General features: G+C 38.1%; 1 protein-coding gene across 4 annotated transcripts in view; it reads right to left on the reverse strand.

Annotated features, from left to right (window-relative positions):
- The window catches only part of sdk1a (sidekick cell adhesion molecule 1a), a 245,019-nt gene that overhangs the window by 90,697 nt on the left and 132,472 nt on the right, over nucleotides 1-21,850 (reverse strand). For all 4 annotated transcript variants that reach the window (XM_043234647.1, XM_043234648.1, XM_043234645.1 and 1 more), the window contains exon 5: nucleotides 13,335-13,468. In XM_043234647.1, coding sequence (XP_043090582.1) covers nucleotides 13,335-13,468 — 134 coding nt within the window. The remainder of the gene's footprint in view (nucleotides 1-13,334; nucleotides 13,469-21,850) is intronic.

Below are 21,850 nucleotides of genomic sequence, written 5' to 3' on the forward strand. Positions count from 1 at the left end.
AATGAGAGTCAGGGAAAATGAGTTTCTCTTTGCTTTCTCTTCAAAGCGATCCCCAGTTCCCTGCAGGTAAATTAAAAAAGAGGGACTGCTGTTTGTCAGGAAAAAACTTCTACTTTTAAAACTATTTAAATGTAAAATGGATTTTAAGTCAGATATAGCACCTCTGCAAAGGATGCTTTTAAAAGTGGCACTAACAAAAAGCACCACAGCATTCACAATTTTTTGGACTTTAGAATGGTAATATCTTGCTACACTTTGAAGTAACTTGGAGTGCTATTTGAATACCACTGCACACGCGGTGATAAAAAAGCAACTAGCATTATACAGGTAGAAAGTGCAACTTTCCAATACATAAGCAACTTTTTCATATGCAAAGTGTACTGTAGATAACTTTCAAGTGAAAGGATAAGTAATGCGATGCTGCCAGGTTTTTACACTACATAATGTCGTTTTACAGCCAAGGAAACTGTACTAATAAATCAAATTCATTCTCTAACTATACTCCCTCTCAAAAGTAGTCATGAGAAGAAAGATTTTTCTGAATGAATCAGAAACAGCTAAAATCCCTCTGTTTTATAGTTTTCTTAACTATATTACATTTACAGTATTTCATACTTAACATGCTTTAATATATTGTAGCAACTCAAAAAGTAGTTTTAATAATTAAAGGTAACGTGTCATTTCTGTTCCACAAGCAGCATTAAACAGAACTGCAAAAATAATGATTTCAATTCAAGGTGACATATCATGAAAATCTGACTTCCGACTTTCTGACTAGTCCCCGGTGCATCTACCAAAGCAGAAAACGTGAAAAAGAGAACAAACCCGTAATTTTTGTTTTGTAAGACTTTCTTTGCAAGCTTGAAAATGAAAAAAAAAAAAACTGGAAAAAAACCCAAGCCGCTCATATTTCGCTCCCCGGTGACGAAGAAAGGGGATCTTATCATAATATTACAGTCTCTTAATCTGAACGTTTCCATCCACAGTGCTGACACTGTGTTTTCAAAAGCGACAACAGTATACCTGTTTTAACAGCATAGCAAAAGTTTGAAAAGTTTTTTTTTTTGCTGCATAGATGAGCACAGAACAGTATTTACAATCCCCGCCTCAGAAGAGACAAAAGAGCAGTGGAGTTAGCGATTTACTGTATTACACTGTTGCCACACACATTTAAAAGAAATACGTCATTTCTTTCCAATTGTTTTACCTTCATAGTAATAACCGACCATTTTTGTAACTTTTGTGGATTTGCAACAAACGTGTGTGTATTTGACAGTTTATGCGCAATAAGACACAAAAGAGAACACATCTACGCTTAGTTTAGTATTCGCTTTCTGTGTGTGTGCTTTGGATGTGTGCGCTCAGAAAATCGTCTATCAGAAGTTTAAACTAAGTTTAAAACACACGATTTCAGCACACTGTTTTTTAGCAGAGTATGTGAGGTATGAGCTGTAAAGGCACAGCCCTATTCTGTAAACCGTATAAACTAATCGTGTTTCTTCAGAAAACTTTGCTTCATATAGATTTCTTTTATGTTCTCTTTATGAACCCTTATGATGCATCAAGTTGTGGTGTAACAGACTTTCAACGGAGGGACAAAGAAGGTTTCACTGAAAATATCTTCAGTTATGTTTTGAAGATGAATGATCTTATGGGTTTGGAAAGATATGAGACTGAGTAATCAATGCCATTTGTTGGTGAACTAACTACTAAAAGTGGCTTCAAAAACGAAGTTCCCTGGCACTATGTAGATGAGCATGTTCATCAAACACCACCATGCTATACATATATCAAAGCGAAATTTCCTCTAAATGACTCCAAGACTGGTTTTAATTATCTCTACAATTCCCCCATAACCCTCTTTTCATATAAGAATGAGTTTTCCTCAAACATAAATCATTCCTAGTATGAAGGCCACGACAGGGTTGTTGTAATCTGCCCAAACGCCCTCTATGTCTTTTAAATGAGCCAGCGAACACCCTCATTCTCACGCTGAAGCTAATTATGCTTTAATTGCACTGATGGCGCTGCGCAGCCTCGTTCTGCGCTAATATTACAACAGTCTAAACGCTCCATGCTCAACAAATGACCCACCTCCATTAGCATATTTGAGCCGTCACAAAAAGCCAGTCCAATCCAGCAGTCATTCCAGGAACTCAGAGTCATCAGTGGCTGTAGATACCCTCTGCATAGATTTTTATGATTCCTTTGGCCTTGGGTTGAAATCCAATGGCAAATGCCAACAGCATTTTGGTAAGTGCTCCTTTATAGTCACAGCATTAACATCCATTGTTCAGACAGCATTGCAAAATGGCTTTCGGCAATTTGCTTCAGGGGTAATTCATATAGACGGACAGAATGAAGAATGATAAGCGTCATCTTAAGAATACACAATGGAAACATAAAAGAGAGGAGGTGCCGACTGATTCTCTGACCGCCCATGATGTCTCTGTTTGCCAAGGAGTTGTGGCCACACCGGCCAGTCAATAAGTGTGCGTGTGTAGTTATTGAACTGACACAAGATAAGAACCGTTTTTTTCCACTTGACAGCAAACTTTATTAAAGGGTCGGGTCACCGAAAATGACAATTCTGTCATCATTTAGCTACCCTGATGACGTTCCAAACCGGCTTGACTTATTTTGTGGGACACAGGGAGAGATATTTAGTAGAATGTTCAAGCTGCTTGTTTTAGTTTCAAGCTTTAAAAAAAAAAACAGCTGTCCAAGTGACTATGATGATAGCTTTGAGCTCTGATAGCTTTTGAGCTCTTGTTAGCCTATATAACTTTTTTAGTTTTTGAGAAAAGGTTCAGATTTTTGTTCTTTCTACACAATGGAAGTCAATTGTAACCCAATGTTAAAACTCTATGGTTACTGATATTCTTCAAAATATCTTATTTGTGCTTTTAAAACAGCTATTATTATTATAATTAATTGTTATAATTAATGAATTAATTCATATTTTATTTATTCAATTATATATATATATATATATATATATATATATATATATATATATATATATATATATATATATATATATATATTTATTTATTTATTTTTTTAACTAGACAGTTTAAACTTCACGTTTATTTATATGGAAAAGAACAGCTGGACCATTCTGCTAATTTCAGTCATTCAGGGGTATGTTTCCCAAAATCAACTATGGTTGTGAGTTACCAATATTATTAACAATGGAACTCATGACCACAGTTAGCTAACAATGCTGGGGAAATGCACCCCAAGTCTGGAATGACATTAAGGTGAGTAAATAATTGCAAAAGTCTCATTTTGGGGTTGAACTATCCATTTAAAACGCAGTCCAGTCTTCTAGGATTTGATATTACAATCACAGCGCAAATAATATGTCCACAATGAAATGAGATTGTGCTCATCAGTGATTGTCTCCTCTGCATGGCCGAGGCAGACTTCTTGCAAACACTGGCACAAAGAGGTTAGACGGCACTAAAAATGTTATTACTGGGGAACCGCATTACTGGCTTTTTTTGAGAATGAAAAGTTTGTTATCATCGCTTCCAGGCTCGTATTTTAGACACAGAATAAGCCGTCTGAATGCCACCTGACTTCAACACAACACACACACACACACACACACACACACATATATATATATATATATATATATATATATATATATATATATATATAGAGGGGAGGCATATCCAGCTATATATTCCTCGCCGTTCCATTCTGATGTTGGAATGATGCTCTTTGCATATGCAAACACTTCACTTCAATGCCTCTGCCATCTGTTTGCAATCCATGAAATAGAATGCTACTGTGGATATACAAAAATGATTGCAGCGACACTTTGAGGCTCTGCACTGCTACAATGAAAGCCGGGAGAGGCCCCTGAACGCAGTGTGATTCGCGCAAAAAGAGATGGCTGTTTATTTTTACATCACAATCGCGCCACGCTGGAGTTTCATAAAGGAGATATCTCAGATGCATCGGCCCGCCATGAACGTGCTCATTTACATGCAGTGTTTGTTGCGGTGCAGGAAACAAAACACGCAGACTTTCCTGTAAACAGACTTAACCACTGTACTTCCATGACCTACTTCCACCGCCAGCGATACTTTCGTGACTGACAAGCTGACAGTGAGACTAGAGTAGACTTACTCAAGCTGACCATAAAGCTGTGGTAACACTAGCCGAAACGCATGCTGTCACATTGATACCCGAGGACAGACCTGCTAGCTAAAACGGCAAGAGTGTCTCTTTTTTAGAAATGACGTCTCCTTTGCTTATTTTCCCAAAAAATACACCTGATATTTCCTATGTTAGCAGGCAAAAAATATGGTTTGTCAAAAGATATGCAGCTGTTTACATAAACGTATTTACTGTCATTCCTATTTGTATGCAGGAAGAGAAAGGGTCAGCGAATGAGGATTTTATTAGTGTTATTGTTCTTGCCAGTGACACATAGGGTGCATTGGGTTGGACTGTATTCAAATGCACACACTGAAACGGACGCTCTGCTGTGCATATCAGCTTGTGAGTTTAAGTCTCGTTTAAAAACACAATTATATTTAAGCATTGCATGTCTATGACTACGTCTTGCTGTTAAACAAAACTTCAGTCTGTTTCCTGGGGCCGAAAACTAAGAGACGCAACACTGTGGTTGCTAATAATGGTGCAATTACAAAACAATGGAATGGTTTTCCAACTGGTAATTACTGAAGCCACATGGTTGGCAAGCTATTCATTATTACTGCGCCTACAAAAGTTGGTTATTAATTAAAAGAAATCCAAAAAAGAGAACAAAAAGATCTTTATGCAAATCAAAAGAGTGCATGCACATGCTGAGAAAATGTAAAATACGTCTTTTAATTAGAAACTAAATATTGCAAATATTGTGATAAATTCATTACAAAGTAGTATTTATAAAAAAATCTTAACCTACATAGTTCACCTTTTGATACAAACTTTTTTTTATATCAATACCTTTATAGTGTGCCCCTAATACAATGAAAAGATGTCTTTTGAAGTAAAAAATAAATAGATAGAAATTTTACTATATTAATAAATACTATATTTATAAATAAATAATACAAAAATAAAATAACCTATATTTTTTTTATTTAACAATGATGGCTATTAAAACAATCAGCCCTGGTACTGTAACCCAGAAAGAAGCAGCAGTATACTAGTAGATTAAAAAAATTATGCTTTGGAAACACATAGATTCACACAATAAATGATGATAGAATTGTAGTTTTGGGGTGATCTATCCCTTTAATCCCTACATTATCATTAAAACCACTCTAATGTCCATCCCATAAAGATACATCTGGCTTGCTGAAAAAGCTATTAGCAAAGGCTATGTTTAGGAAGCTGATAATGTTGTCCTTTCTCCAACTTTGAAGTGGTGAGCCTATTCATTTTTTGGTAGCACATTAAGTCCAGACGATACTGTAATCGAAGAGGAAATTGAGGCTGGCCCTGTGGGGCATTTCTAATGCATTCTTCTCTACTTTTGATTTTTCATCCTCCATTACTTCAGGCAAACTATCAAAAATAACAATGACATCGGGCAAATCTCGTCAAGAACACAAAGAGGGGCCAATGTTTGACAGATAAGACGCTTGCGATTTGCCTCCCATAATCGAGCGTGTTATCATCTTAAAAGGTTAAGTGCCGCCACACCTATAAGCATCTACTATCAGAAAAGCTGACAGGCATCTTATTATTCCTCCGTCAAGAGCTGTTGCGAGCACCAAACCCCGGTGCGTCTTTCACACGCTAATGAGAAGAAACGGCAGATTTCTCCAGCAGACGGTCCATCAGAGCGCCTCAAATCGCCCGCTGTCGCCTCCTATCAATCTCGGCTCAAATTACAGGTGACAAGTTATCAAATCTAAGATATTACAAACTAAACACGATCTCTCGGGGGACCTATTTGTTTAAGATATAGCCAATTAAACAAGGTGCTGAGTGTCAGGGATGGAACCCTCATTGGAGCGGCGGAGCTAATTTGAAACTCCTCAAGGAAATCAGATGGTGGAAGTGGGGCGGGTGGGGTGTGGAGAGCATATTCTGGCGGGATGAAGGCGATAATAACAATAAGTGCGAGAAAATAAATAAATAAATAAATAAAGGTAGATAACATGGGGAACGAGGCTCGGCTTTAATCATGTTTAGTCTCTTGGGTCAGCTTACGGCACAGGAAAGCGGCTTTTGTTTGAATGTAATCTGCCAGCAGGAAGGGTATGATAAAAATTTATGGAGGTGTTCATTAAATCTTAACGATGCCGTTCCCTGAATATTCCGCATGCTGGGGTTCAATCCCACGCCCTCCCCCGATGGTCCTGCTGTTCCCATCGAACTCCGAGTCGTGTCGATTTGCGTCGATTCTTCAGTTAGCGTTCACCCCAAGCCTCGCAGGGTAAGAACCGTACAGGAACCTGACTTGCAAATGATGGCTGCAGGTGGAAGTGTTTATCACATAGCTCTGACTGAGCTTGGCATAAATTTGTCCCTGCAGCAACGGTAGCTGCTCATTCAAAACATCGTAGAAATGTTATTATATTCCACTGGCCTGAAGGGAGCACTTTTTTTCTTTTGTTCAGAGCTGCTCCTTCAGGATCACAGGTGACCTGTTATTTTACATCAGGGGCAACGTAAAGAAAAGAAAAGAAAAGAAAAGAAAAAAGAAAAGAAAAGAAAAGAAAAAAAATCGGAAGACCATTCAAACAATGAGTCATGGGAGTTCATTCATCACACTGTAAACGGAAGATAAAGTTGAATGCACTGCAATGAGAGATGCATATTGTTCCCTGTTGTATATAGCAAATTGTGATAAGTTGTGTATTCAGTGCTTATGGAAAATACGTATGGATAATAGGCATAGCAGGATAGTGCATCATTCAGAATTCAGAATTAATTAAATGCCAATTCAATTCTAACATCCTAATTGAGATAGCAAACAGGACACGAAATTGCAATTTTGTTTTTCAAATCCTCTTTAAAAGTTTTAAAATAAGGTTTAAAAGAAAACTGAAGTTAATACAGATTGATATTGACAGACAGATGGATTGATAGATGTGAGAGTGCGGCTTTATTGGAAATTTACATTTTTATTTATTGTTACATTAGAAAAAAAGCTAAATCTTCTAGATAATAATAAGAACAATTTGTTCATTAAACCAGTGTTTAATAATAAAAAAGCAATTTTATTTTTAGGGTTTTTTTTTAACCGGCTGTACTGAAAGGTGATGTCAAAACCGATCGGAACCAAACGGAACAGCCTTGTCAGAGCATTATGAAAACATGTACAAAAAGGATGGTCCATTTAAAAGGTAGATAAAAGCATATTTAAACCTCATGTAGGCCATGAGGGGGGCATGATACAAGACATGGACGGACCCTCTATATGAGTTTTTAATGTCTGCATGTCTGTTACCAGCCAACCATCCTCGTTCTGCAATTTCAATCTTCTCTAATCGGTCATCTACTGCAAATTATACCAGCATATCTGGATGGGGACTTGATTGGATGATGCAAAAGACAGCTAAACTGCAGCTTTGATTACAAGCATTTTGAGACCGAAACCATGATTGATTTTCCCTCCTAAATCCTTGGCTTTTCCCTTATTGTCACAAATCCAAAATGATGAAAGGCAGCTGGGCTTAGAAACACAGTTAGATTTCCTTGAAAGGTTTTCTCGGGTACCCATGGGAGACCTGAGCAGACCGCTACATCCAGATTCTCTGTGTCCACTATGAATTCAATACCTGCACATAACGGGGCAGCACTGTTGAAATCAGAAAGCAAAGCATCACCGCTCTCAAAATGAAATCCATAGGAAGAAATAAGAAAATATATAATTTAGAAAATATAAACCCACACCAGCTTCCTGTGTTGTTGTTAATCTCCAGACTATATGAGCTTGCCTGCTGCTCACAGCCTACAAAACCAGCTGCCTTCAACAGCAGCATCCTAAACATCGTGAATCCTTATAAGTGACTGATGTGAAATGTTCGACGTAGGCAGAGAACTCGTGCAGCACACAAACAGAGCTCTGCATGTTCAGAAGAGGTTGATGTTAGCATGTTGCTAAACTAGCTAAAGACTCGAATTAGCACAAACACAAATCGCAGGCAAAACTTTTTTTCATCAAGCGTGTTATGTACTGAATGAAACAAGTGTATTCCTAATTTCGCTTTGCTCTGCCATTTTGAGAGCATGTTTTTTAGTACAAATATATAAACATATTGTGGAACAATGTACATTTAATTGAGAATGTAAATGACAAAAGAATGTTTTCAAAGAGACTTGAAAGCAAAATCTGTGTAGCTAGTGTAGCTTAAAACAAGTGAAACTAAATACATTTTAATACTAAATTTAATGCAAGAAAAAGATAAATACAAAGTCTCTTCTGCTCACCAAGCCTGCATTTACTGGATCAAATATATGTTAAAAACAATAATACAGAAAGTAGTAGTTTTAAAATAACAATTTAAAATAACTAATAAAATACTAATACAAGCTACAGTGTGCATTTTCTCAATACAATTGAATAGAATACAAAAATAGTAATTGCTTGCATAATATATGTATTTGTAATGTGTGTATTTATGTATATATACAGTAAATGCACACACATGCATGTATATACTTCAGCAAAAAATGCTATGTTTATATATTTATTTATAATATAAATTATATTAATGTAAATATATACATGTAAATGCATGAAATATTTTCAAAATATATACTGTATGTGTGTGTGTTTACATATACATAATAAATATAAACAGAACGCATGCATATATTATGCAAACAAATTTTTTTATTTTGGATGCAATTATTGTGATTGTTTGACAGCACTAAATATAATATAATATAATATGATATGTAATTTTATATAATTTTTGAATAGCCATGTACAGTATCAAATATGAAACAGTATATAAGTTGTCATTTAAGCGTACATTTATCTTGTTTGAAGATGCTGCAATATATTTACTGGAAAACAAAACTAAAGTACTTAAGAATCTTTCAGCATTCATATGATGATGCCTCAGCATAATGCTGCTGTCAAGTGCCTATTGTGTCATGTGTTTTTATGCATGCAGAGCACGAGTTTGCCAAGTTCTATGAAAGCCAGCCTGGAAAGCCACCTGTAGAAAAATCTCGATTGTGAGACTCAGTGTCATTTATCTACACTGAAACATCACACAATGGACACATCTCTGCAGAAGTGCCAGGTCTGGTTTAAAATGGTGGATTATTATTTCAGCCAGGAGAAATGAAACAGAACCAAGCACACGGTTGCCTCCAAATGAGATCATTAGTAACGGCAAATAATGACTGAGCTGGTTAGTCGAAGCCTATTTCCTTTTGAATAAATCAAGCTGCTGTGAGAGTTAAAATGCTGCCTTTGCCAGGCAGAACGACAGGCAGACCGCATTCAGATAAATCATCTGTATCAGAGGAACCACGTCCACACGTTTATAAGACAATATGGTCCAATAAATTCAGCTCCTAGTAAAGGGCAGGTGTAAGAATCGTTAGGCCCCTCAAGTTTTGATTCGTTTTAGGGAGTTCAATTCCAAAATAATCCGCAAAAATTCTGAACACATATATATCCGATCTGCGTAGAATATTTATGGATTGATCCAGAATCATTTGAGAAGGAATAACAGTGCATCAGTGCATAATCTTACTGACAAAACCAACAGAATTTCTATAAAAAGCCGCTGTTGAAATCGCAACTCTCAAGGTGATCCTTTACATCGGCCCACTGATATCACATCCCTCTCTTAATACTGAATTGTAACAACATGCTCTCTTGAGTGTTATCAATTAATCAGCTGTGATCTCATGCTCCAAGGTGGCTTATTCAACCAAGCTGACCTTTCTGAAGCCAGGTGTGAGGAATAATGAAAGTACGACAGCATGGAGCCCGAGGGAGACGCCGCCAAATGGAATCCATGTCGCATCTGACAAAAGCTTTTCAGTGTGACGCACAATAATTCACTTATGATTGGATGGATGATCACCTTTAAGCAAGGGGCAAGAAAAAATGCCTCTGAATAGAATATGAATCAATAAAGTAAGAAATGAACTCTCAAACTAGCCACCAAAACGCTAGGATGTTGTGTGGGTTGCCAGATTGTGGTCAAGTCATTGCTAGGGGTGCTTGTTTACTGCCTGAAAGGCCCATTCAGCAGTGTTCACATAAAATGCATACAAAATCATATGACTATTACAGTTGCCCTTAAAAATGTCTACATGAACATTTGCGCTAAAAATGTACAGGAAGATATCTATGCCTATGATTCTAACATTTTCTATGTGCGTGGTTTCAATACAAAAATATATGGGATATCTTCACCTGTTTCATTGTCTACAAGGTAAAAAAACGCAAGTGCAATCACTTAAAATAATAGCAAATCTCTCCCTCAACAAGCAGCGTGGTTTGAGGTCATAGCGTAAATGGTACAGGACATATGGACATTTTTCACATTTCCGGGTTTCTCAGCAGTGGAGTTGGGTTAACTTGAAGAGCAGTGAATGGGAGAGTACCACATATTGTTTGCATTCCCATTTGCTCAAATAGCAAAAGAAAAACTCTACGGTAGTGTTTTCATGACTTTCAACAAAAAAAAAATAAAAATACTGTCCCTTCCTATAGACACATTAGCGTAACTATTTTTGCAAAAGTGATATAATACAAAGAACAGTGTTATAAATGCACATACATTTAAAAAAAATGCAATTATTAAAACCTTTGAACGTTAAACGCGTCATCACAGTCTTGTGAATAGGGATGCATTACATTTTAATACTTAGGGTTAACAGTGTGTTCAAATCTCGAACCTTCTGTACGCTCACACGGAGGGTTTGAGATTTGACACTGGCCTTGGCAAGCTAGCACAGCTAATTACAATAAGACCAAGGCCACGGTTCTTCAGAGGTCATTATTCTTTGCTTCCTTCATAGCACTTGCCTTGTAGCTCTGAGGTGAATGCTGGCTAATTTTTGAAAAGCAGGAAATGCCACAAGGGCAGTCTTGACATTTAAATTGTACTTAACGCACATTAAGGGCAGTAGAAGCTTTCATCTGCCGTCTGTAAGTGTAACTAAAAAGGGTTTCAGGGGGCTGCTTCCCACCGGATACTCTTTATTTTGCTGTCTGTGTCGTTCCGTGTTTACTTCCTGAGAACGTGAAGAGTAGAATGAGACGTCGGGCACAAATGCCACAGTGCAGTCACCTGATAGACCCCTTCATCTGGGCTCGGCTCTATTGTTCCTCAAATATCAGGGGAATTAGCACTTCAATGGGGAAATTAATTAACTGCTTAATTTCAACGGCGTCCAAAAAAAAAAGTATCATCGCAACTTAACAAATCCCTGTTTCTGACAGAGCTATACACACTCATACACGCTCATTACGATGAACACAATTGTACGTTATCTGTACCGCATTCACAGATTCGACGCTAATCATCTCGTGTGATAATCTGAAAACTGGAGCTGTTGAAAAGCAAATGAAGAGAACCGCGTTAAAGGCTTTTACTGAAGACTAGTTTAAATGCACTCCATTCATCAGGATATTAAAACTCATAATTCAATTGAATTATTAACTCTGCAGTTGGCGTAGCAGCTCAGCGCCGGCCTCTCTTTTTATTAGAGGCCTCTAGCCTCTTGCTCATTTATACTCCTCAAATCATCAAGTTGGTTTCATCTGGTATTGAAAAAATAATGCTAGTTCCATGTTCCTTCCTCTCACATCAAATTGTAGCTCACTGCCATTTCCCAGAGGTCAATGATGTAACCCACAGCTTGTGAGGGAATCGCTGACAATGCCAAGACTGTATTACAGTTAGGGATGCACCAACATTCTGGATGTTACCAATAAGCTAATTGCTAAAGAAGTTCTTAGCAATGCATATTACTTATTATATGTTTTGATATAATTACGGTAAGACATTTACAAAATATCATAATGGAACACGATTTTTAGTTAACATCCTCATGATTTTTGGCATAAAAGAAAAATCTTTAATTCTGCCCCATACAATGTATTTTTTAGCTTTTGCTACAAATATACTTGTGCTCATATTGTGCTCATTTTGTGCTCCCCATTTTATAAATTAGCACTAAAATAATCACATTTATGCATCACAAAATTATAATTTTCAGTACGAATGCATTTGAGATTGCATTTAACAGCATGCCAGAATAATAATTAAAAAAATATTAAGCAACACAATGAGAAAAATTTTCTAAAGCAAATCAGTATAGCAGAAAGATTTCTGAAGGATCACATGACACTGAAGACTGGAGTAATGATACTAAAAACTCTTAATGACACTAAAAACTGTAATAATATTTTCCATTTCTTACTAAATTATTTTATGTTTTCTCAAAAACAAAACTATTGCAACTATACTGACCTTAAACCTTTGACAATATGAAAAAAAATAACTAACTTTTGTAAATGAATGGACTCTGCTCCCTTATTATGCAACACCTGGCCTTGTCTTTTAATCATTTGGTTAAGATCCTTTAATAATATGCATTTCATCTCCTCTTTTGCCTAAAACTGGAAGTCTCTCTTCACCTGTTGCATTTCCCGCAAGCAGGGCTTGATGATGCACTATAGCAAAAGCAATAGCAAAGAGCTAATTGGCTTGAAAGGGTACTCTGATAATGACTGGTTATTCCTGCTGCAAGCTAATTTAATTTCTACTCCCACTCACCTCTTTGGCCATATTTTAGATACAAGCAAATAACACTACAGTACGTTCGACATTTCGACTGATGAAGAACGCCTGATAAACATTCCATAGATTAGTAGGTTAATTGATTAAACCAACAATTAATTGGATTACATTTTTGAGCCATTTCTGACGGATCACCACTGGCTGTGGAAGCATGAATGGGACATGCACATTAGTATTGTGAAAGCCGGCAACGCTCAGTAGAACCTGCCAAAGCAGCTACGACGAGAGCAACCAAACAACGTTCAGCTGGCAGATCCAAGTGTGTCACTGGAACAAACAGATTCTGTGTGTCATTCCACTGATGCCCTTCCTCTCTGATGAATGCGCAGCATTAAACGCCCCCCTGAGGGAAATTAGGTTATCTGCATGCGAGCCTACAGGCGCTTCAGAAGCGAGCGTGTTAAACTGCGCCTACAACATGTGGGCAAAAACAAAAGAGGCAGTGGACAAACCGAAGGCCATAACTCCCACGCCTGGTCGATAGTTCTGTCTGGGCTGCATCAGTGGCTGGCCATGTGACATTAGCTGCAGGGTAATAGAAATGATCTAGTGGGATTCACCCCCCCCCCAACTTACCTGCCACATTCAGGTAAACGGATGGGCTTGTCTTGTTTTCTCCATTCTTCTCATTAACAGCCTGTACGTAGTACCTCCCGGCGTCCGCCGCGGCCGTGGCGAGCACCACTAGCTGGTTCTCCAGCGTTATGGCTCTGTGGAGAGTAACAAAGCGAATGAAATACAGCTATGTTAAACCATTATTGACAATTAGTCTGGTACCCTAACAAATTCCACTATCGCAATAGAGTGACAGCATTTTAATTAGTGCTTAACTGATGTATATTGGGCTCCATAAAACTAGCTTTGCCGTGAACTCATTGCGCCCTGGGTTTGACGGGGACGCGTCTGCCGTAGAGGAATTTCATGGGGCCCTGAGCGGTTTCAATGTACCTGATCCCTCATTCTGACACAAGCTGAGAATCAATGAGCGGTAAGGGTCATTACGGACAGAAATACCGCTGTCGGTGGGAATAAACCTACGGGCGAGTATTTAAATGACGGAGATGTTTGTTGAGACCAAGGCTTGGGAAAAAGTGAAAACAGTGGAAGAATTCACTGAAAATGTCCACAGAAGGCTCCTAAAAGATATTACAAAAACAGTTCATTTGACATGAATCACAAACAAATGCTTTCGACTGTGAAATACACCATGTGACACTGAAGACTGGAGTAATGGCTCAGAAAATTCAGCTTTGCCAGCACTGGAGTCAACTGCATTCCAAAATACAACAAAACAGAAACGAGTTATAACAATAGTTCACAATATGACTTGGCTTTTCTATTTTCATCCAATTTGATAAAATAATTATTTTATAATTGTAATACATTTTATGTAATAGTTGAAAAGATTTGGTAACACTTTACTTTAAGCCTTTGTATAATGCATTATAAAAGTTGTAAGGCATTAATTATGCCTTGTAATGCATATTATAATGCATTGTACAATAGCATGAATAATTGTAACGACAGTTAATAGATTATAACACCTATCAATTTATTGTTAAACTATGCATTTTAAATACAGTTATAATTATTTACAGTGCACATTATAAACAATTACAATGCATTATAGCCTTTAATAACCCTTTATACTGCATTATACAGATTCTTTAAAGCTTTAAGTAAAGTGTTACTAAAGATTCTTTGTGAGTTATCTTTTTTCAAAGAACAAATCATTTGAACTATTTCACAGAAAATGGTTTTAGTGTATCAAAACATCAATTTATGAATTTCACAATACTTTTTGTGACCTTAAGGTTCCTTGAAAACGCTTTGCTCCAGTAATTGTAAAGAAAAAACAACTGGTATTTCCTTTGTAATATTTTCTTTTGTGTTCCACAAAAAAAAAGACGTTGAACAACACGAGGGTGAGTAAGTGATGGCAAAATTTTCATTTTTGTGAACTATAACTTTAGAGCCTGCACTTTTTCAGACCTATTCTAGCAGTCAGCATAGATCATTATAAACAAGAGAACCTTTTAATGAATTTACAGAATTTTAAGAAAAACGTATTTGAATATCCAAATGAGACATGTCATATCTCCAATAAGCAGAAAATCTCTGCTTCACATAACTTTTTAAAGAATTCAGATAGGATTAGCGGTTCAAAAGTTATTAAACATTTAAGAACAATAGCTATTTTTAGCCACGGCAGTCTCGGTCTTTGAGGGTTAATAAGGGTTTATCTCGCTCAGAAGTCAGAGCTATACTATCGTGCTAATGATTAATCAGAACATGTCACACTCCATCCATCAATCCAGAGTTTTTAGGAAGACACTTAGTGGCAGATGTGCATCACCGTCAATTTATTCAGGTGTCAGTTTCCCTGTGCCTCTTTAAGGCAAAATTACCATCTCAAACCAGCGCTCGAACATGGCGCTTTGATAACCTGCGACTCCACGTAGGCTGGATGGAATTGTTTTCTTTTTATTCCCGTAGATGAAAGCCTGCGCGGATTGCGTATCTCCAGCCCTGACTCCTACTCCTCATGCATAGTCTTTCTCCTCCCTCGTTTTTTGATTAATTGATGACATCCTCAATTACACATCACTGCTGTCTAAGAGATTTTCTGCTCAGGCGTGACCACCGCGGAGAAGCCCTTGAGAGGCAGAGCACGGCTCGGGGATGCTTTGAAACTTATGATTAGTTTTTGGGCTCCGCGGAACCTGTAGCGTCTTCCTACACGCCGCGAGTACAAGCGCCGCAGTCATTACCTATTTCCAAGACAGATCCCTACAAAAGATTGTCAAGTCACGGAGAAGTCTGCAAATAGACGAATGCAAAAAATAAATGCAGCAGAAGTAGGAACAAGAGGGCTGTCTGCGCTTCCTCGCCGAGTATTATTGACGTGTAATTAGAGCGAGCTTCGGTTCTGCTTAGTTCTCCGTTTGCTGTTTCATGATTAAGTGCAGATTAACATAAAGAGATCCATCAAAAGTTGCTGCTTGGGTGGGGAGGGGGTTCTTGCGAGGGATGGAGATTGGCGGCCGCTGATGAGGATGCATTACATCGCTGTCTGCACCCTGACACCTGGCTGCGGATCCGGGCTGGGCTGCATCTGGGAAATAAAGGCACCCTTCACAGATGTCGTTGGCGGCTTCGAAAGGTCAGAGCGGCCTGCCTTGATAGACTTTTAATTATTAAATATGCATCGGTTGAAATGGCTTGGCAAGCATCAGAGGCTCCGAGCTGATGTGTACATAAACAGCTCACCTGCATGATGATTTAAGGGCCTAATAGCAGCATGTGTGATCTTGTGTAACGCTGCCAGCGGAGAGAGCGGGGGTCCGAACGTTTACCTGGTTTACGCCGCGAGCGAAATCGATGCGCCCTGTGTATAAAGTGATTTTATGATTAGTCCGGCTAGTTTGGATTCCATTACAATTGTCTAGATGAATGGCCCCTGCTCGGGGTTTGGTAAACAAAGCACAGCGGGGAAAGATAATGGGAATGCTTGTTTCTGATCCCCGAGGACTCTTTGATATCAGCCCACAACGTATTAAAAATGCAGGTTGGGAGCCACGTGAAATGTTAATCCACTTAGGAAAGGTGCCGGGAAGCCCAGGTAATCTAAATATTCAAAGAGGGCGACCGTTTCGATTTGTCGAAAAGGCTGTGCACCCACTAGGCTAAAAAGCACCAATTTAACCGGCCAGCCATTTCCAATAAAGGGGAATCAAATCTAAAGATCAATTTTCTGAGATACGCTCTGACAATCACGCCTTAATAATTTTTTATCACCTCTATTTTGAAAACTAAAAGAAAAATGACTTTTTCTGAGGGGGAAAAAAGTCACAGGCATAATTGAAGATGAATTACTTTCTGAGAGTTTTTGCATATTGTTTACCTGCCGTTTCAGTGTGTTCGCGTCCAAAAGCCTCTGAATTGTAACAAAATTTGCGCGTGTCGGAAAAGGGCCAGAACCTAATTCTCTTGGGCACTGGACAGACCGCTAGAGAGATATTACATTAATCAACATGGCAAGAACCGGCTTTCAGAAAGATGGTTTAGAGAATATTTGTTTTCATTTACTGCCATAAATTACACTCTCAAAATAGGCTTACCAGTCTAAGATGCATGACAAAGTAATTAAAATGTCAGCAACTCATATTGTGCTTCTAGTTCCTGGGAGCCCAGCTGCGTGGATCTGACGTTGCGTTTTGATTTATGATGCTCTCGGGCCTTGGAAAACTTTCTCCCACCCACATCTGAGGACAGAAAATTTTACCACATTGATGCCCAGGAGCAGGCAGAGAGACGCAAGCACCGCTGCCTCGAGGCGTCATGACCCGGAATTATGTCGGAACCATGGAATACGTTGTGCGTGCCTCTAAGTGATGCCGCAAAAGAAGAGATCAAAGTCTATCTGAAAGTAAGAATATAGGCAAACTATCATGCCAGAAAATATGCTGGGAGTCTGAGAAAAAAAGACAAGTGCAAATGTCTGTTTATGTGACACTATAAAACAGTAAAAGAACTTGGGAAAGTAGCTTCAGGGCCATACAGGAGGCCATAGAGAGTGACACTATGTCTGCTTTTCCCATTTAGCCCCAGGATCAAACAAATAAATGCTCAAAGTGAAGGAAATCAGGTCATGGCAATTTTCTTGTTTCGGGCTCAGATGCCTAAGGTGGTCTGCGGGCATGAGTCGAGCCTTTTCCCTTGCTACGCTCTGAATGGAAATACGCATGTCTCAAAACACGTACAAAGCGCAGATGAAGCACAGCTTCTCTGAAAGCTGCTGAACCAGAAGCCTAGACCTCCCTGTGTGTTCTCTAAGGAATTTAACCCAAACTACAAAAAGAGAACATCCCCAAATCTCCCTGTCCCTTCAACCTGACCCCTCACAACTCAACAGAACAGACTCCCTAATTCCTCCCAAATTCTGCTGCTTACCAACTTTTATGCTGTCTAAAGTGTTCAGTGTTAAGTTATAAAGTGAGAAATTAATAAAATGAGAATATAGGAGACATGAGGAGACGACGAGTGGTTAGCAGAAGCAACAGAGGTAACGCAACATGATGAGACATGAAGAGATGTGAAAAAACAAACATGAGGAAAAAGATTAGAAAAGATGAGATAAGACAGAAGGGGAGGGGACAAAATGAGAAAAAGATTAAAGAAGATGGGATGGTGAGGTCAGATAATGAGCAGAGAAGGGAAGGAGACGAGACGAGACAAGACAAGACAAGATGAGACGAGGGGTGGACACAAAATGAGATGACGAAGGAGGGTGGAGATAAGGCAAATATAATATATATATATATATATATATATATATATATATATATATATTTATTTTTAATTTTTTTGTATTTGACTATATGAAAGGAAATAAGAAGAAGCATTAAGAGAAGAGCTAATAAGACGAGACCAAGACAAGAAATGCAGTGACGTCTGCTCTCCTCTCTCTCTCCGGCATTGCTATGTATCACAGCACGCTGAGACACTTTCACACAAACACGATGGAGCTGAGCCGGAGCCCAGATGATCAATGGTGTGAATGCAATGACAGCAGAAAATCTCTCTGCCAGACCATATCCAGGCCACAGTTCTAGCGGTTCTAGCGTCTGCTTTCTTAATATCCATTAAAAGCAACAGTCCGCTGCAGTCTCCACTCTGTGATGAATGTGCTGGCCATTTGTAGGCTGAGATGTACAAGTGGAGATAAGCCTGCTGCCTCATCCGTCCCTCAACCCGACTCAACCCTATGACTACGGGAATCATGACTAATGGCCTATCAGAACTCAAACTCAACCGGCCCCACTGGTCTGTGCTGTGCTGGCCAGAACCAACTCCTATAAACACAATATACATAATCAATAGCAGTTCAAATCCAACTATAGTACAATTAACAACAAACCATAGTACAGTTCAGTATGATTGCAGTGCAATTCAAAATTTTCCATTTTAAATCTATCTTTCTAACCAATCTACCAATCTATTGTTATCTAAGACTATAAACCTTTGAATATTCAGGCTTTATAAAAATAAACAGTTTATATTAAAATATATTTTTATTTCTATTTATTTGAATTCTACGTTGTTGTACTCAGAATTAAAATACTATATACTGTTTAATACCTTAATTCAAATGATTTCTGAATGACATACAACCGTGACATTGGCTTTAGAAACAGTGCAAACAACACAAACTTATGACTTATGACTTTATTTCGAATCGTACAAATGCCTACTTTAAAACCTTTAATATTTCTAAATCAGTGTGTAAAAAATCTCAGCAGAGACTGTTTAAAATGCAAAGCTTGTATGTTTTTGGCAGGTGCACGTTACCGCTTACAAAATCTGTCTTTAAGCTGTGTTTTTCCTGAATATGCTTTTGTTTCATGGTGAAAAATTACCTTCTTTGCTTCTCCGTACATCCCCGCTGGCCAATCCATAGCCAATTTTCTAACTTCTAGTAGGCTACTATTCATAATGTCTAAGTAAAAGCTGTCGTTCCCATGGCTGCTATAATAAAAAAACGGTTAATTATGCTTTAACATCTAACATGTTTGTTTAAGAGGATGGCAGATAAATCTAAACATCTGCCTAATCATTATCTGAGCCGAGGCGAGCTGCAGAGCTCAGCTGAAGGATCTCCTTTAGTTTCCTTCAATGAAATATTCAGGTTCACATCAATACAGACAATCAAATATAAACGAGTCTGAAGGGATATTTCCGTCAGGTTCAGAGAATGGTGAAAAGAGGTCCAAACAAGATAGTTTCTCCCTTTAAATATTGAAGACTGTGGTAATGTTACAGGGTAAAGCTCTCACCGAAACTCCAACCTTTTCAACTCCGCGTCTAAAAAGTTCTGCTTAAAATACCGTTCGACAAAGCAACCGAACGCATTGCATCCGTACACAACTTTCAAGTCACATCAAATGGGGGTTTTTGTGCCTCTCGCAGCGCCATACACACTAGACCACATAACTCCAGGGTTTGAACTATCTCCAGAAAGCTAACTTTTAATGCATATGCTTTTTATTCCACCCCCATAAAAATGAAATAAATAGCCTCCTTTACTGGATCAAAAACCGCCAAGTCTTTTTCATTAGCTGCATTGCATACCTTCAGGGTGAGGGTTACCGAACACCTCAGCAGAGCAGCAGAACTATGAGAGATAAATAAACACTGCTGCACCCATGTGGGCCTTTACTTCCCCTCATTCTCTTTGTTCCACGCTATTCTACTAAATAATAGAGCCCTGGCATGTACCCGGGGCTCAACAGTACCAAACACAAGATTAAACCAATTGTTACTTTTGTGCCGAGAGATAGAAAGAGAATAAATAAATGAACCAATACAGTTGGGGAGAACTCAAGTCAGAGCACGACAGGTGATGTTTTGTTGGATCATTCATGAGAACTTGAGGAAATGAATGGTTCCTGTGCCTAAAGGAGTCTAATCCTGGTCCTAGAAGACCATGTTCCTGCAGAGCTTAGCTCCTAGCTCACCTGAACCAGCTAATTAAGGTCTTGAGGATTTGGATAAAATGGGCTGCATACTTCCCTACTATAAACGGTATGTGACTATTATTAACATATTGGCTTATAAAGCACACGTTCTGCATATTCTTCACCCCTAATCCTAAATTTAACAACTAACTTACTATTAATAAGCAGCAAATTAGGAGTTTAATGAGACAAAAGACATTTGGTAATGGTTTGAAGCGCTTTAAAAAGAAATACCTACTCTTAACACATTTTTATTGATTTATGCAACCTGAATAGATTTAAGGGTAAATTATCCTCCAGTTTGTTTTTATTTATTTGTTTTAAAAAGGAAAATGGAGAATTTGAGGACACAACAATTCAATAGATTTTTTTTTGTTATTTTTAGGTAAATGTTAGTTTAAGTTAGACCCTTGACTTCTGTTTAATTTTTTTATTTAATAATTATTTATAATTCATGGAGCATGGAGTTATTTAATTCCACGAAATACATTATTCATTATAGCCCACAGGTAAATTCTGCAGAAATATGACATCAAAATTCACTGTGTTATTATGATGACAACTCTATTAATAAACATAGGATATAAAATATACAATTGTCATCATTATTATAACTAGGGTCAAAGTTCACGCATTCACACAAAACATTATTATTCTACAAAGATATTTAAAAAAAAAAAAAAAAAAAATATATATATATATATATATATATATATATATATATAAATCATTATAAATGACACAGGGTCATCTTACCTCAGTGGGGCAAGATGGCCTCCTTTGACAGCAGTGTATTGGATAATGCATTATTGTTATGTACACGTTAAACTCATTTTAAAATACGGTTTAGCAGTAAATGCGCACTGCTCTTCAGGAGGGCACCTCTTTCATTTCAACTTACTAGAAGCTTCAAGTCAGGTGTTTTGGCCTTTCTCAAAAATCAACAGCAACTGGTAGCGCATGGGATGACAAGGTCATGGGTTCAATTCTCAGAGAAAGCATGACCTGAAAATGAATGCAATTTTGATAAATGTAGACTAGAACAAAATATTCTTTCCATACAAGCACACGTGGTAACCCCTGTATCCTGCAGTGTCTACAGCAACAAAACCAATGCAAATGCCTTCTGTACAGTCACTTATGCATCTTTCTTTCCATTTTGTAGGGACTGTGGAAGCTTCACAGCACTATTACAGCTACTATCACCGAAATCTAAACTCAAATAGTGCTGGAGGAAAAACCGGGCAAAGTTTACAAGTTCACAGGGAAGGCAGCTATAAAAGCTTCTTTATAGCTGTAAGGGAAGGGACAGGCCCGTCTTCTTCCTTAGACGGTAGGCGGTGAATATTACTGTCAATCAATCTAAACGAACCAAAAAAAGTCCTGGTGAATGCGAAAAGTATACATCTGATCTTGCTTTCTTTTCTCAGTCACATTTTAGGGCATCTTTGCGACACGGTGGACAGGCTGTGATCGGGACAGCTGCGACTTTGGGTCCTGAGACTGTCAGCTAGCTGTGGGATGCAGACAGAGTGACAGTAGTACAAAGGCAGAGAGGCATCTTTGTTGTGTCAG

This window comes from Puntigrus tetrazona, chromosome 3 (genome assembly GCF_018831695.1).
Source record: "Puntigrus tetrazona isolate hp1 chromosome 3, ASM1883169v1, whole genome shotgun sequence".
Lineage (NCBI taxonomy): Eukaryota > Metazoa > Chordata > Actinopteri > Cypriniformes > Cyprinidae > Puntigrus > Puntigrus tetrazona.